The sequence below is a fragment of the Procambarus clarkii genome, chromosome 20, assembly GCF_040958095.1.
Source record: "Procambarus clarkii isolate CNS0578487 chromosome 20, FALCON_Pclarkii_2.0, whole genome shotgun sequence".
NCBI classification, from domain to species: Eukaryota; Metazoa; Arthropoda; class Malacostraca; order Decapoda; family Cambaridae; genus Procambarus; species Procambarus clarkii.
The window spans coordinates 45632173-45650417 of record NC_091169.1 but is presented as its reverse complement, the minus strand read 5'-3'; the positions used below and the strand labels follow the sequence as shown (position 1 = coordinate 45650417).

At 40.3% G+C, this 18245-nt stretch overlaps 2 protein-coding genes across 12 annotated transcripts in view; one reads left to right on the top strand and one right to left on the bottom strand.

The window, feature by feature from the left end:
• Dhpr (dihydropteridine reductase) overlaps positions 1–617 on the bottom strand; it is a 56548-nt gene extending 55931 nt beyond the window's left edge. Inside the window, exon 1 of the mRNA XM_069327913.1 lies at positions 345–617. Coding sequence (XP_069184014.1) covers positions 345–428 — 84 coding nt within the window. The 5' untranslated portion in view covers positions 429–617. The remainder of the gene's footprint in view (positions 1–344) is intronic.
• Positions 618–1111: 494 nt separating this feature from the next.
• Positions 1112–18245, top strand: part of Kcmf1 (Potassium channel modulatory factor 1) — a 56652-nt gene continuing 39518 nt past the window's right edge. For 5 of the 11 annotated variants that reach the window (XM_045737780.2, XM_045737776.2, XM_045737772.2 and 2 more), the window contains exons 1-4: positions 1113–1326; positions 6599–6766; positions 11913–12052; positions 15785–15892. In XM_045737780.2, the coding sequence (XP_045593736.2) occupies positions 1311–1326; positions 6599–6766; positions 11913–12052; positions 15785–15892 (432 nt within the window). In that variant the 5' untranslated portion in view covers positions 1113–1310. Of the gene's footprint in view, positions 1501–6598; positions 6767–11912; positions 12053–15784; positions 15893–18245 lie in introns of all 11 variants that reach the window. The other 6 variants (XM_069327911.1, XM_069327908.1, XM_045737778.2 and 3 more) reach the window with 5 other exon arrangements.

Sequence of the window (18245 nt, the reverse complement as noted above, 5' to 3'; positions counted from 1 at the left end):
GCATTGTATGTACTAGCTCTATCTATTAATCCAACAAACTTTGTAACATCTCTTGTATGTATGTACCTTACCTAAATAAACATTTATTTATTTATTTATTATTTATAACTTCAATAACAAAACTGAGTTTTTCCCATTAATATTCCAAGTGTCATATATGCTGATGTAGACATTCAAAACTAACTTTCTTAGCTAAATGAATTTTGATTAGGATTAATTAAAGACCTGCCCAAGACGCTATGCTGCTAGTGGCTGTACAAGAATGTAAGAACCAACTGTGAAGGCAGATCACTACAAGATGGGAGAGAACATATACTGTTGTAAGTGTACTGTACAGTACTTACAAAACCCTTCTGCTTGAAGTGCTTGACGACAGCGGCCCCGAGGGCGCCCCGGCCACCGTAGACCACAACCTTACCAGCAGACATTGTTGGCCTCACCCTCAACACTGCCTCAGGCACACACACACACTAACATGGATTTTCCACCCCCCACACCCCCTCTCTCCCTCTACATCCCCCCCTCTCCTAGTACAGTCCTCTCCCCCCACTAATACCCTCCTGGCTCTCCCTCACCCCTCACCCAGCCTCTCACCTCTCACCTCCCTCACCCCCCACCCCAAGAATTACCCCTAACACCCTCCCTCACCAAACCTTCCCAATTATTTCACCAAAACAGGCATGTTCTTTTTTACTGTTCTTAAGTTGCACATACAAAAATAGTTTATAAAAGTGCCAGTCACAAGACTTGTTAAAATTATGCCTGTAATAGAGGGAGTGTTTGTGGCTTTTAGTTTATCGATGAGCTGATCGGCAATATCGCTTAATTAATTAAAACAAAAATCTTTAGCATCTGTAAGAAGCCTATTAGGGCTTAAACAGTTGGATTATAAGAGAAAAGATCATTCATCAACTCGTTTGTGCAAGTGCATCTCTTGTGCATCTGATTAAAAATACATATTAGACACAGGCAATAAAAATATGAATCATTTATAGCACTAAATCTTGTGCACTTTGAAAAAATATGCAATAACAAGTTTAATTGAGGAAGGAGAATGTAAGAGTAGATAAATATTAAGGTTCTAGCAGATGCAGTCTCGAGGAAGTTCCAAGTTCCAAGATCGAAGTTTGATGACGTCATCATGGCCTAGTTGAGATAGTGTAAACTAAATATTTTACTGAAAATCTTGGTCTGTTGATGGTCGTGGGACACTGTGATATATTCATGATAAACACTGATATTCATAGAGCGTATAGATAACGCCAAGGGAAGCGTAGCAAGGCTGAGTTAAGGCCCGTGCTGGTGAAATAATGTCCCGTCATGAAGGTAGGTCTCTACAACTGGTTCACAGCCAAAACAGGAATGAATTGTCTTTTATTTTGTACGGATTTGCGTCTTACTTGAGCGGCTTCCTGCACACATCCACCTCGAGGATAATGAGCCAGAATGCAGGTAAACGTTAAGGGAGTGCAAGGCTCGCCTATCTAAGGAGAACAATGAGTACGTTGTGTGAGGTCTATTTTGGACACATTAGACAGCAGATTTCTTATTCCATTAATGCAGATATTTTGAGTCTGGTATTGAAATTGACCAGTCATACAATGTGTACAATGTTCACACAACAAAAATGTTTAGGGACAGGAGTTGCATACTGTTGAACAATGTTGAACGGGTAATACCCAGTTGGAATTGATAATACCATGGAACTTAACAACATTACTCTCGGCACACATAGCAAATGCTGTACTGTACTGTACTGTGCTATTAACGGTACAACGTTTAACGTAATGTTATCACCACAAGTTAACTAGACATAAAGGCCATACTTATATTAAAGGCACAGTTTTATAATGGAAGTTTTCAGGCTGGAATTTCACTAGTTTCCCAAAGCACCATTGTTGTTCAATATACTGTACTGTACACTACAGTATAGTTCAAGTGTATTCTTAATGACAGTGGGTATATATACCCAGTTGAATGTGACCTCAACATACTTTAGCATATTGCCAAACAAATAAACAATAGATTGATTAACCCAGGTTGTAGATAACTGAATTTTATCCAATTAATCTCTTGATTAAATCATTGTGATAAAAGTGCTCCAAGATGCCTAAGGGAGATAGATAAGCATGCAGACAGCCCTGGCATTGGGTACTGAAGTTGCAATAGGCCCTAAGTTTAATAGGTTTCCTGATCTGAGAAATGGTGTACTAGTGCAAGTTATTGGTCGACTCCTAGATTAACAGTTAACTATTCTAACAGATCCAATGATAGCCACGTACGGTCAACATAACCGTCTTCCATTACTTCATAAACAACGTGTACTGTTAAAACATACACAGGTCTGATGCAACTTTAGCATTCAGTCTTCTCCAGTTGCCTCACTCGGGATGGTGTTTTTCCATTGTTAGGCAAGGATACCTATTAGGTTTATAGAGGTCCCTCTAGGCTAGCTACTGACCCTGTGCAGGGTGCAACCTACAACACTTGAGTAACTCCCAGGTACCTGTTTACTGCTAGGTGAACATAAGCATCAGGTGTAAGGTGGCCAAACATGTTGTCCTGCAAGAAATCAAACCCAGAGCCACTTGGTTATCTGCTGACTGCCAACCACTAAAGGAGTTTTTCTAAAGCACTGTTTTGTTTGGACATCATTATACACCTCTCATCAAAACAGTATTTTGACATTTCTTGTAACATTGCTAAGTATGGTCTTAACGGTTCTTGGAAATTGCTCAAATCTACTCGGTTAAAATTTTACAGTACAGTATGTAGAAACTCCCAAACCAAAATGATATAACCCTTACCTAACCTAAGTACAGCATATTGTGATTACTTAGGATACAGACCTCAGGGTGCTGCATGAGATTAATATAGGCCCATAGCAGGCTCTGTTACCAGTGCTAGTTTCCCAGATCGTTAACTGCACTGGAAGTTGATGATCTGTGCTTCCTCTATTTTGTTTGAAAACAAATTGCATTACATTAACATTGGAAGTACTGTATAATATTAATACTATTTCATTTGAATTTTATTTACACAACTTAAATTTGCTTGAATTTGAGTAATCAAAATAGCATGATGTGTTTGTCAAGCATTGGTGGCAGTTTGAGTTGATTTGGATATACAGCACTTAGTGCTTAGTTTTGGTTTCTGGATATCAGCAAAGGTCTGACCGTGGTACTGACAGGACACTTTATTACCCATGCTGCACCTTTCTGCATGTCTACTTCAATGTTACCTTACAGTTTTAAGTACTGTACTTCCACTTGAAAATGAAATAATAAACATTAATTCATACATAACCCCTTAAGTATGACTATAAAATAATTAATTACATATGATTTTTAAGAACAATAGACTTGCTGAACATGAACATCTAAATACAGTATAGTACAGTACTGGATATTTATTATAAGTTTTGTATTGACTATACAGTATTTTACATTTTAATTTATTGATCAGTATATTTAAAGAGTTCCTCGCATTTTTTGTGGTTTCCGTCTATGAACTGGTGCACATGTTTTTTCAGCACCAGTGTCCGATTACCAGCAGCCATCCAAATTCGAGAGCTTTAACCCTTAGGCTGCGAACAACATCAATTGTTGATTCACAGGGGTAATGCAGTTATCATCATATGAAGATTTAAACAATTATTGTCTGGGTTTTTAATTGTATGATGCAAATATGGATATAAAAGGTCTGTGGATGTAAATAAAGAAAAACAAGTGACAAAACAATTGGTGAAACATCCGAGGATAAAACGGGAAGCATCGACAAAGTGGAGCACCGGTTGTTGACAAGTGCCAGACACAGCCTATCAGAGCGCTTCCAACCAGTGAAACAATAAATATTCACTTATTTTTGTGTTTTTCTTATATTTTTCATACAAATTAATAATTCTATAATGCACAATTATTTTTTTAAATTTTTAATTTTTTTGTGCATAGGTGTGTATGACCTCTTCTCCATAGCTGCTAAGGGATAATGTTAACTGTGCTTTGTTACCATATGTAAACATGAAGAGAAGGGTGAAAGACAGTTTGGAAAGGAGGAGGCAATTGTAAATACAGTAACTAATTTTTGTGCAGTTGTTTAATCTTGTAATGTAGAGTATGTTGTTGCTTCCCTAAAAGCAGACCTTTTATTACTGAGATTACAGTATTAAAGTTTCATCATACAGCCACAGTTTGTGAATGTTTTCGTGCATCCATGTAATACATGTTCCGTTAACTGAAAGATTCCATTCCAGTTGTAAGTTCAGTGGCAGTAGAAAAAGTATAGAAGAATTCTGGTTGATGTACCAAAATAAAGCTTCTAAGTTGTTTTTTTTTTTTTTTTTAATTAAAATCTGTACCTGCAGCTTTCCTGCAGTCAACTTCGAGAGCTTTTCTACTCGTAAATCCAGCTTGGAGCCAGACTTGATCAATCACACTGTTGCTTGAAGTGGCCCACATGCATATATATTCATTACAACCTGGACATTCCAGTACTTCCTGCAGGAATTTATGAGCTTCTTGAAAACGTCCCCCATTTTGTTCTGAAAGTGCCTACTACATTTGGGCAACATTTTCATTGACCCAATACCTTGACAATAAAAGGTATAATATACTGCTCATTTAGCAGTATATAGGTAACTGAGAATAGGGCAACTATAGAGTTGCATTTTTGGGGAAGATCAGCATTTGGCCTAAGGGAACCTTGATAAGCCAAACAGGATTCCTTTCCCTGACTATGGGAAATAATAAGGTGAACCACTTTGGGATTAAGGTTGTTGATTTATGGAATAAATTGGTGGGTGATACAGACATGGAATTGGTGGATCATTTCAAGCATAAGTTAGTTCTGTACAGTATTAGTGTTTGGTTGGGTATAGATAATAGCTGCCTCATATGGTCTGCGGTTTTATATTCTTATGTTCCACTCACTTAAGTACAGTATAAGCATGTGGCAACTATTTCACTTGTTGTATAACCAAATCAGCATGTAGAGTTTCTGAAGTAAGTTTGTACTGTACTGTACATTACAGTTTGACAAGTTCTCCATCAGAAGTCTTAGTGCATCTGTAGGTTAAGTAACGTACACAATACCCAAGTGACTTAACGAATCCTAGATTAATATAGTCAATATGAACACTTCAAGTTATAACATCTGCCTAACAACACTGCCATATGCAATGCACAATTAGCTCAGAATGCCCTCCTCTTTCCAAGGATCCACCTAGCCCAAAGGATCAGATGGCATCGCCTGCCTCTGGTTCATGGCTTTCTGCTGATCTTTGCATAGGGAGTTCCTCTTTGGTGTTGCATTTGCATCTTCAAGACAGCAGTATGAAGTTTCCAGGCATGTCCTCTGTTTCTCTTTGGTATATATATCCTCTCTATCTTTGGCTCTTTTTGGATAGCAGGTTGATGCCATAAAACTGTTGCCTTATGCTGTTCACCCATGACAGTGTCTTTTACTGGCATTTGGGATGGTTAAGCTTTCTAGAGCAGCATTTTTTCAGCTTTGCCAGGCTCATACTCCTTCTGAACTGTACTGATCCCTGACTCCTTTGTTGTTCTTTTCTTCTCACTTTTCTTCTTGCTTATTCTCTTCTCTTCCAGCTGATTTCTTTTTAAGACTGGTTCTTCTTGTGGACCTTACTTCTGGCTGTTGGGCTTGGGAGTTTCATTCTCTTTGCTGGAAGCCTGGGGTTTATTCCTTTGGGTAGGGCTGTAGTTGTCTTCACCTTCGACCTCATTCATTTCTGGCTATGACTGAGGCGTCTGTCATGGGGGTAAGAGATGGGAGGGGAAGGGGGACGATAAAGATGGGAGAGGGAGGGGGATGATAGAGATGGGAGGGAGTGGGTGGGGGGGGAAAGAGAAGCCACTATGAAACCCAAACATAGTAATCTTGAAGTTGTCATTGAAGTAATACTGCAAAAGTAAAAATTTATTGTGAACACACAATCCTCTGATAAACAACACCTAGACAGAAATGGTGTGAAAATAAGCAGGAAGGGCTTTTATCCATCCTGAATGATGCTGTGGTTACTTATGCTTTTGTAGTTTGTCTTTTCTTGTTTTCAGGCAGATTGTTCTGGCTTCCCCTTCCCCCCCTCATCTAATTCTGTTCTTTAACTGCTTTTTGCAGTTTCTCAGGATGTGCTTCAATGTATTTAGACTACCAATGCCCATTCTTGGTGCCTCCGTAATGCTTCTTGCTGAGTTCCAGGGTCCTTTCACCCATGTGTGCAAGCCAGCCATCTATTGGCTAGACTGGGCTTTATGGTACTAGTATAAAATTTTGTAGCACATATCGTGGTTGGTGCAGCTCCCAATCCATCACTGTTTTTTTTTTTTTTTTTTTTTTAAGGGGCCGAAAGAGGTAGCTCAGTTGAAGGCATAGCAAGGTACTTTTGAGGGCTTGGCTATTTGTTTTAAAAGTACCGTACAGTACAACTCAATTTTGTTTTGTCTTCAAACAACAATTTTGAATAGCTTATGGTTTGTCAATAATGAAGTTGGTTATTATTACTGCACTGTACTGTAGATTAAAATTTTAATCTGCATGTAATTTTAGTTTTCAAATAAAAAAATGTTGAATTTTGCAGGTGTAAGCTGTGATGCATGTTTGAAGGCAAATTTCCGTGGGCGGCGCTACAAATGTTTAATATGTTACGATTATGACCTTTGCTCTGCGTGTTACGAAGGTGGAGCTACAACAACCCGCCACACAACTGACCATCCCATGCAGTGTATCCTAACCAGACATGATTTTGGTAAGTCAATGGATTTTGAATTGATAATTTTCTGCATTTTGAAGGTGTTGGACACTGTAAAATTCGGTCTGTAGAGCAATAGAAAAATGTTCCGGGGTTCTAGGTTTATACCTTTTCATGTACTGTATACGGATGTTTTATAAAAATTTATATAATTTGTATAAAATCAAGCGATATTAATTCAAATCGGCAAAGTACAATAATCCCATAGCGTTCAGCACATGACATCTGATCTTTAATTGTTAAGTACTGTACTGTACTTTTGTAATAACAGGTTTCTCTGTTGAGTAATAATATCCAAAGAAATGCCAATTCTTTATTATTACTGTACAATATAGGGATTTTAGTGCAGAACATAATTTTCCTAAATTTCAAAATTTACAATTATCAAATGACTTAAGCTGCATGTACCTTGAATGAATCATTGCACCTCATATGTAAACATAAGAATTAAGTAAACTGCAGGAGACCTGTCAGCCCACATGAGGCTGCAGGTGTCTTAAGTGTTAACCTTTAACCCTTAAAGGTCAGTTATTGTTATATATTGATCCCTGGGCCAATGCAGTTATTCATTTGCTGATTTTAGTTATCATTTGGTTTTTATATAAAATGTTGTAAATATGGTTATAATACATCTATATGAACTTGACAAAGACCCCCATGACAAAATTCTGCTTATGTTTCATTGTTGCTTGCTATGCAGTGAGGGTATGTACTAGAGCCTGCAATTATAGTCAAATAATGATTTGGTTTATTTTTTAACCCATGCCTGGAAAATGTTCCCAGACAGAATTGCAGCAAAAGAGTGGATTGAGTCACTTCCTTTGTGCTGTGCCAGGAACAGTTATATGTGCAATAAATGTACCTATATTATTACATTGTACATTGTAATCTCTCTACAGTACTCATTCGTTGTTTTGTCAATGTGTACAGTACATAAATTAATTTAGTCAATGCAAACACTACTTTGTATAAACTAATAAGTGAAATGACAAACCAAAAACATTCAGGGTAAATGCTTACGTCCTTTTCCTCAAACCACTGTGTCAGCAATCGTCATAGTTGACACCAAAAGGCACAGTGACCCTGCCACCCAGTTTTCTTCTACAGCTCGCCAAACAAGAAAAAGCATTCATTTTATATATAATATTGTGTGAGGTGACAATTCTAAAGTTAGCTGCATTTTCAAGTGTTAAAACAAACTGTTTATGCTTTGTTGGCAAAACTTTAATTATATTGTTAGTAATTTTACAAATATAAAAACCAGCACTGAATGTAACGAAACGCCATTTTCTGGGTGAGACCCGGAGGCTCCTCGGAGCTTACTAGACTGATATGCTAATGTCAGACTTTGGCATCAGTCATATGTGTATGGAGTTGTGGGCCTACCGGGGACTACAAGCCAGAACCTGGCCCCCTCAGAGTGGTATGGGGAGCAGTAGCCTCTAGAAACCCCCATGTGGTTGGAAGCATTCTATACCATCAACCAGGTCAGGCACCCAGAAAGGTAAGCATCCCAAAACAAACCCCTATTCTGGTGAAATTATTGCTACCAAAAGCTGAACAAGTGGATAGAACTCCCCTAAAAGAAACGAGCAAACGATCATGATGCCACACGTCGCCGCCCCGCTGTCTGCGCAGCTCCCCCCTCCCTGTGAGGAGGAAGGGGGAGCCCCAGACCCCTCACGCCAGCTATCCACCTGTCAGTTCTGAGGCTGGATGTTAAAACATACGAAAAAAAACACCGACCGGGGGGAGGGAGGGATGCCGGGGAGCCTCCGGGTCTCACACAGAAAATGGCATTTCATTACATTCAATGTTGGTTTTCTGTGGGGAGCCCCTCCAGCTCCCAGGAGCTAACTACCCACAAAGAAAAAACTTAGTGACTTACCCGGGAGGCGGTCGTTGCTCACTCCACAACGCGAAGTTGACACAACTGGCTGCAACCGCTGACCTAAAACAACACAGGCCTGTCGAGGCCCCAGGTAACGAGGTAACGAGCAGCCAGGACCCTGTTCAACTGCCAAAAGCCCCGTGCCCGAATGACAGCCCAGAACATGGTGCCAAAGACGGCAGCAAGAGCAGTGAACGTACGAACGTCATGGGCAAGGGGATAGACCGCAGGCTGGCTAGCCTGAAGAACTCTGCGGACGATTTGGGAGACCTGCACCTGCGAACAGGGAAGAAGGGAAACCAGATCAACCCAAAGCGCGTCCCCGGAAACAAGCCGTGGCACAAAAACAGCAAAGAGCTGCCACCGGACACAAAACATGATCACCCCCGGCCCAACCTACCAAGAACCCAGGAACCCCTCCAGAAAGCAGCAGTCTTATTCTTCACCAAAAAAGAAGGAAACGGCTGCAGACGAACAAAACCAACTTCAAGACCAAAGCAGAAACGTCAATAAATGCAGCTACCGAAGAAGGGACAAAAGGAAAAGGAAGGACTGCCAAACAGACCGCCACTGCCTCCAAGAAGAAGCCCACAGGTGGGACACCATCAACGAAGCCACCCAACCACCAACAGAAGGCGAAGACTTGAGACAGAACCGAACCGGCCCCGCCATGTGCCAATCGAGCCTAGGAAGAGGCGGAGCTGCACGAAGATCTCGGGTGCGACCACGGAGTCAGCAGAGCCGGAACTCCAAGCCAGCAAAGGAGGAGGTGGAACGTCCGCCATTCAGAAAAACATCCCAACACCGGCGATCCCGCCAGGAGATCAGAGACGACAGTCCTGACACGCAATTCTAGAGAAGGGAAACCGTGAAAACGCCAACTGGCCGGGTAAGCCAGGAAACCTGGAACCCAAACCTGGCAATAGGAGAGCCAAAAGGCATAAACAAAACACACAACCATGTGTAGGATAAAATAAGAAAACAGAAAAACACAAGAAAAGACCAGAAGAAAAGCCCCAGCACCAATGGCCAGGGACAAGAGCGTAGAAGGAAGAGGAGGAACGAAGAAGGCAAGTAGTAAAACGGAAATGAAAGGGACTCGACCAACAACACACAGAGCCGCTGGTCATGTCCCAACAAGCCACGCCAACACAGTTGTGTGACACGTCCTAGCACAAGACGAAAAGGAAAAAGGTGCAAAGGTACGCCACCAGACCGGCACCTGAACCAAGGAATACGAGCTACGAGGAGATGATCACCACATTTAAGATTCCCAGAGGAAGGGATAAGGTAAATAAAGACCGACTACGGGACCCCAGGGGCACACGCACCAGGGGACACTGGTAGAATGAGAGCCCAAATGAGTCAAAGAGACATGGGAAAGTATTGCAGTGTCAGAGTAGTATACAAGCAGAACTCATGAGGAAGCGATGTGGTGGAGGATGACTCTACACACGGCTTCAAGCCCAGATGTGATAGCGCCTAGCAGGCCCAGGAACCTGCACGTGAGCGAACGACAGGTGAGAAGCAGGACCGAAAGCCACAGCTCAACTCCCGCAAACACAACTAGGTAAGGACAACTAGGTAAGTACCGTACAGAGAAGCCAATGTATATGGAAGGGCTAAGCCAGGCACTGCAAGACGTGCAAGGAAAGAGTGACCCAGATAAGACTACGAAAAATGGGGCCATGACCTCCCCTTGCAACCATTAACCCAGAAGAACAAGTAAGGCTCCAGGAAGCACAGAGTGGCCAAACAAAAATCCACAACCAATCCCCAACATGCATCTACAGCATGAAAACTGCAACAAAACATCACCTACTAGCCTCCAGCTGTTTAACTATAGGATGATACTGAATATAATTTTTAGCCCATTTTGCTACATGTACAGTACCCAATTAGCAAACTCGGTCAATTTATTTTTCAGACACTCGCTCGTTACTGACCACTCCAAATTTTCCAGAAATATAAACTTAATTATTGGAAAAAACAACATAAGAATGAGTGATATATAATGGTGCAATAGATATACGGGATAGAAAAGCAATTAGTCAGCAGAGATGCATTCCCAAAATGCGTCAACAGCGGACACCCATCAATTTATCTATTGACGCAGACTGCGTCGCCATAGAACAAAAGTGTTAAGACTCCCCAGCCTGATAGTTAAAATTTTTAAGGAATTGCTGTTTGAGAGAGATGGCTTACTAACAGGCATTTTGAATCCTATGGAAGTTATAGCCACGTTGCATGAACTGTGCGTTGGGAGGGAAGGAATTATCAAGGGAAAGTGCCAAGCCGTTACTACTATAGTACTTGGGAAGGGGTCAGGATAAGGATTTGGGTTGGGACAGGAGTGAATTTGATCTGGAATAGATTTAGAATCTGTTAATTAGGAGTGCAGAGGGTGTGAAAATCATTTGTATCAATTCATTGAATGAGTTCGTATTAATTCTTTAAATCATGTTCTCGTCATCAGATATTTGTGTTATATTGTGACTTTCTCTTAGGTCAATTATTCACTGTAAACTTGTGTAAACTAACAAAACTATATTCAGAAATGTCTGTTTAGTAAATTTAAAGTACTGTCTAAGCTCACTTATCTGGAATATGTGGGAAGTACCCCTCACCAGGTAAGCCAGACATCTGCATAAGCAGAATTCTTGTAGGGGAAGTCCAAAACTGACCATGTTCAAAATTGTTTGTACCTTAACCAACTCAATTCTAATTTCCACATGCAAACACTATAAATAAAAAATATAATTTAAAACAAACTTCAGCGTGTTGAAGTTCATCATCTTATTTGATGTTGTGGATCTCGAAATTAGTAGTTCTTGAAAATTTACATAACCTAATGTCTGGTTGTCCAGATATAAGAAAGTTTTGCCAGAAAATTATCCGGACTTGTCTTAGATTCTGTGCCAGTCTGTGTTATCCGGCCAAATCTCAGGTTATCCAGATTTCTGTCCAGATATGGCAGAAAATATCTGGATGCAATTTTGGCCAGATAGCCCAAATACATGTACTGTATTCGGTTAAGTGGACTCCAGATAACCAAGCTCATACAGTACAGTATTTGAATTTTATTTGAAATTGAATTTATTCACATTAAATGTAAATATTTTCAGAAAACCTGTTCTTTAGAAATGTTACTACATTATACACCTGTATAAGCAATTTGACAAAAAATCCCTATTATCATAAAACTTATCACTAAATAATTTTCTATATATTTTCTATATATTTTTCTCTTAGATGTGTACTATGGGGGAGAGGCACTGTCAGTGGAACAGCCTCAGAGTTTAACATGTCCATTTTGTGGCAAGATGGGCTACACAGAAACATCATTGCAGGATCATGTCACTGCTGATCATCCTGACTCGGCTTATGAAGTGGTAAGTGTCTTGATGGTATATTTACAAGTGTGTGTCAGTGGTATATTTATAGGCGTGTGTCAGCCCACCATCAAAACAAAGGGCGGTTGAGTTCACAATGTTCATTTATAAAATATGAACTACTGTATTGCAATTGGTGAGGGTTTATATTCTGAACATTTATCAACCCTGACTTTGTTATAATGAAAGACATGATTATTTTCCTCCAGGCTATACTGTTAACATTTTCTAAATTAATTTAACTAATGCATCTTACCTAATTTAGGCCTAACTATACTATATGCACTGTACAGTATATAATCATTTATAATTGAGAAAATTGCCATGGAGTGAAATCAGTGCTGCTTCCTTATGTTGGCTTTGTGGGATGTTCATATTGCCACAAAGTAGAACCTTGTAGCATGGAACCAGCAGCTCCTATTTTATGTGGCTGTGTTTCCCGATCACCAGACTCTTGTGGTAGATGCTTCTCAGCTGAACTGGAGTCAATGGAGTTTTCTCTATCTATCCTCTGATTCAGCTGTTGCTCTGGTACTTTGCAGACTGAAGACATTCTCTGGCAGAGTTTTGCTCCTGACTACCTTTTGGCCAGCCCAGCCTTAGTTTCTGGCCCTATAAGTCCTTTGTCCAAATCCATATAATTTTCCAAGACTCTGCCTCTTTTAGCAGATCTGCCCGAGTGATGTTCCTCAATGGTTCAAAATTCCACCGATTTACCCATCTTAAGTTTCTGACTCTCATGTGCCTCTTGTAGTACAGTTTGCAGGTGACCAATTTCTTGATGTGTCACCTTCTGCTTCTGTTGCGACAACTATTTGAGGTTGCTTGGTGCTCCTTCCATTTCTTTGTCTCTTGGTTGCTTATCTTCAGTTCCTGTTTCTGTGGTCGTTTTACTCTTATCTTGGGTGTTTGTTGAACAACTTTTGTCAAATACTGTCGCTTCATATGGATCGGCCTTGGTGGAGCCAATGTTGTCAGCCTTCAGTGAGGATGTTTCATTGGCTCTGTTTTGCCAGTTGTCTTTAACATTTTTTTGCCTTTGCCTTTCTCACGCTTTTCTTTAGCCTTCCTGGTCTTTGGATAAGGTTTTGGTTTTCTCTCCTTTCAGTTTTCTGTTGACCATTTGCTCCAGGGTTCCCCCCTCTCCTTTCTGGTTGTAGTGTTGGGGAGTTTCATGCATCTTTCTCCTTCTTTCCTAGCTGAAAATGAGACAGCTGGTTTTCTTTGGTAAGTAATTGGGGCTTGGCTAGTTCAACTGAGGTGCATTATTTGTTGCATTCATTTGCACTGTTCATCATTATCTCTGTACCACTGGTGTGTGTGTGGTGGTGGCTAGTGGTGTGTAGTAGGTGGATGCTGTTGACCTTGTGTCCCTGGTCCCCTGTTCTCGGGCCCAGTTTCCTTGGATCGTCTGCAGTGTCATTAAGTTCAGCCAGCCTGTTGTCTACCCTCAAGCTTCCTTTTGTTTTCACCTTCCAGGTTTTGGATTCCAGGCTGCATTTAGCTGTGTATGTAGCTCGGCCCTCTCTTAGGTATCAACTCATTCTGTGTCGGCTGTAGAGAGAGTTGAACCATTGCTTCCTATTAGAGATCCATAGCCTTCTGTTTATATGAAGGATGTATTTGGCTCTTAAACAGCTACATTGGAAATATCATGGCTGCTTAAATTACTGTATCCTCAAGAACTCCACATTTACAGGAATCCCATACCACTAATAACATCTGTAACATATTCTTAGGGATTCCACAAAATACTGATGACATCTGATAAATACCAGGCAAGTTTCCCCTCAACCAATTTATGAGCAACCTCGCCCTAAAACACACAGGTGAATTGGAATATAAGGCCACCAAAAATCAAGCATTGGCTGTCACACACCGGGTAGTAGCAAGTAACATCTTGCAACTCAACTTGTCACATTGCTGTCATGCCATTCAAACATCAACCAGTGTAACTAAACTGTCAAATATACATATAAAATTACCATATTGTATGTTCCTTGTCCAACCCTGTCATAACTTTACAGTTCAAATCCTTTAGAGTATGGAGATTGTTTCCTGTCTGATGAGGCATGGAACTTTGCTCTGCCTTGGGTCTTCATTTAAGGCTTGAAGGAAGGAGTCCAAGGTGGATCCCTGGGTGCCATTCAACCTGTCATGATCTCTGATTCCCTCAGCAAGGTTTGCAAGCTTGGATGGAGGATATTCCATATCTATCAATGTTTGTATATTCCCATGGCTTGTTTGGGTCCTTGTTCAAGTGTTTCAGGTGGTTTCTGATATCCTCCTTTGTGTTCAATCTGGTTAGTTCTTTTTTGGTTCCTCCTGAGGACTGGGGCCTTGCTTCCTTCTTTAACCCTTGTTTGCATTCTAGTTGGCTTTGGCCTTAAGGTTGTAGTTATGAGGTCCCTACTTCATCCTGGCTTTTCGACAACCTGATCTTTTTCTTGGGAAAATGGCCATGCTTGTGCCATACCTGTACATTTGAGTGGCATGAGATGGGCTCCGTCTTTCAGGTTTTCTTGGGCTATGCCTTGTTTGCTCCACTCGAACCTTCCCTGTTTGTTCATCCTTCCCTGAGTTATGGGCATATGGCAGCTCCTTGTGCAGTTCCCTTTGCTTCTGAATAACGTGCTGTGGAGATTAATTAACAGGTATCATGTTCACTTAGCTTCTGTTTTCTGCATCTAGCATATGGTTGAGTTATTCTGTCTTATTCTGGGTCATCCTGAATGTTTTGATTTCAATGCCAGGGGTTGCAGCCATGTTACTTGAAGTTCCCTGAAGCTCAAAATCCCACTTAGTGTCTCAGAAGTATTCCTTTAGTTACATACACTTTACCCCCCCCCCCTTGTAGTTTAATTTCACATTCTCATGCTTCCTCTGCTGCAGTCTCATACTTAGCAACATACTTTATTACAGCCCATCCTCTTGTTTTGGTAGTACAGTACTTATACAGTAGTAATGATGAGGACCATAGTATATATACCGACGAACAAAGAAATTAATTAATGTCTATTGACAATCGTCACAATAGGTACTATCTAAACAGGAGGATGGGTTGCTTTATTAACATCTGAATGTGATCAATCTTTCCAATAAGAGTTAATAGTCTCTGAAATATTTCCTTTTCCTTCCTTCCAGTATTGATGGGTCATTGCCACCTCTCACTCTTGTTACCTGTCTTAACATACGGCTGCAAAAATAGTTCTCCCAATTTTTTAAATAAAACTGTCCACTTCTCCACATTCTTCCTTCGTATGATTCCATACTGCCTTTGGTTTACAAGTATTGTATAGTTTTATGTATAATTCAATGGCCTTCATTGCCATACTGTAAAACACTTGACCCAACAATAATTGTGGGGCCTAGTTGTAAACTGATTGGTAAATCATGTGCCCTGGAAAACCAGTAAGGTAACGTTACACTCTATGCCCATGTGCCCTGGAAAACCAGTAAGGTAACGTTACGCTCTATGCCTGGTAACAACATTCACATGTTATCTTTTTTGTCCTTTATTCATCATGTGTATAAAAAAGTAGTTATGGCAATTTATTAATGTGTTTTCTATTGTTAATTTTTTACTGTTCAAAAAATCTTAATTTCTTTTATTTCTACAAGTACCTGAGTCAAGATTCGAGGATGTTGGGATTTAATTTTTATTCATTTATTGCTGTGTTTTTAAGATGTCCAGATGTATATTTAACCCCAAACAATGTGTTGTATTTACAGGTTTGTCCAATATGTGCCTCTGTGCCTGGAGGGGACCCCAACCATGTAACAGATGACTTTGCTGCTCACCTCACATTGGACCATCGCTCAGGTGCCCCAAGAGACCTCATATCCTTTTATGCAACATTTCATACCTATGATTTTATGTAGCATTTTCTTCATTTGTTCTTATTTTAAAATCAAATTTTCCAATATCTATTGTGTAGAAAAAAAATCTGGAAGGCTTCCATTCAATATCTTGAATGCATCGTATTAACTGAAAACTAGTAACACTTCTTTAAGATTGTTATAGAATCATTCCATTTGTTATTGGGGAATATACGACACTGGCCTTTTTTGAGCCGGTCGGCCGAGCGGACAGCACCCTGGACTTGTGATCCTGTGGTCCCGGGTTCGATCCCGGGCGCCGGCGAGAAACAATGGGCAGAGTTTCTTTCACCCTATGCCCCTGTTACCTATCAATAAAATAGGTACCAGGGTGTAAGTCAGCTGTCACGGGCTGCTTCCTGGGGGTGGAGGCCTGGTCGAGGACCGGGCCGCGGGGGGACTAAAGCCCCGAAATCATCTCAAGATAACCATCTTAGTGATGTAGTAAATTTTGTAGTACTGCACAGCAGTAGGTTAAGTTTGTGATGTGCTAGAGTTGTTCAGTACCTACTGTAATTTCCAATCTCCGATGGCTTAGATTTTGAAGGGGAAAGGGATAGCAATTGGCAAAAGACTTTGTCTGTGCTTATATTATGAGACATACTGGCATAGGGAACTGGAGGTACATTGTTGAGTGTACTTTGATATATCTGAGCATAACAAGAAATGTAAGTTGCACACTACTTGGTATCTGTTGACCATGAAACCATTAACAAGGGATTAAAAGATAATATAGTACTCTAGCCTTTCCTGTTTCTCCAGAAGTAGTACCAGGAAAGATTGGTGTTCACCTCTTAGTTCATAATTCCTATTGGTAAGGCAAGTTCAGTGTGTGAGAAATCTAATCAATCGCCATAATCTTTAACTCTCATTCATTAAGGGTTTGCCAACCTTTAAGGTACAGTGTAACCGATAATTAAAAAACATTTGCTCTGCCACGTAAACTGTTATTTTATTATGTTTAAAGTTTTTATGAGGCCTGCTATTCCTGCTCCATTCCATTTAATTGAAAATTTAATATTGTATAGAGATGGGCAGCTTTAATATTAATGAAACTGTACAAGTCCATATATCTAGTTTATAAAGTTTAAGTGTGTGACATACCACAGCACACAGTCAGTTGTAATTAGGCATAGAAAAATTATTTGCTCATTATTATTTTTGTAACTTACTCTAAGTTAATGTATGGGGCCGAACTTATATGACTTCATTGTATTTTATATATGTGCACTGTATACGAGTTCTTACATTCTTTTAAAGCCACTAAGATGCATAGCATTATGGGCAGGTCTTTAATCCTAATTTTACCTGGAATGCGACTTGCCAAATTGCTTAATAACCGGGTACCCATTCACTACTGTGTGAATAGAGGCTACAGTTAAGAATTGTTCGTATATGTGGTCGGTCATTCTGAAAATCTGGGGGAAAAAATCTACATTTTCATAGTATAAATTCAACCGTATTTTGTTTGTACTCACCAATACGAGAAGTCCTGATCCACTTTCTAACTTCAGTCTTATTGTTGATGGAGCATTATTATTATTTACATGGACGAGGTGGTGGATGTTGATGGTGCTGGGTTGAACCTAATACCATGGTAGATTTTAAAGCTTCTGAGTCATCTATCACTGTATAAACACTTATCAAGAATTTTAATTGATTGGTGAAACTCGCACGCCTTTTCCATGAGCAGCCAGCCTGCTACTGGCTTCATATTCTCCTTATGCTTCTGTTTGTACCAGTGTCACACTGCATTATCAACTCTCCACATTTGCCTTACCACCTTTCAATTACTTATTGACTTGTCCCTTACACTTGTAGAGAAATATTAAAAAATCGTAGATTTAGCCTTCCGAAGATCAAAACCGTACTCTTATTAATAGCATATTTAGTGCGCACAACATTTCTCGGGACTGCTCTCCACCTTCTTAATTACTACTTTCTTCTCAAATGTCATCACTCTTTTGCATATCCTGCTTGTTGAAGCACCCACTGACACAATGGGTGCATTTGGAGCTGACATAATGCACGGATGTTCCTGTTTGTGACAATATATCCAACAAAGTCATGGAATGAATACTCCAGTATCATGACAAATCAAAACAATGGGAACAATGGCCCATGAATCTGTGAGGTCACAGGGTAGGAGGCACTAGAGTGGTGCCTGACAGTCAGTGGGCAAACTAGGGCCATCTCCCACCCAAGCACCCTCCCACCACCCTGGGCCACGTGGCCTGGCGGATGCTTGTCTGATGCGCTACCTGAACTGTTTAATACAAACCTTGCACTACCTGAACCATTTTATACGAACCTT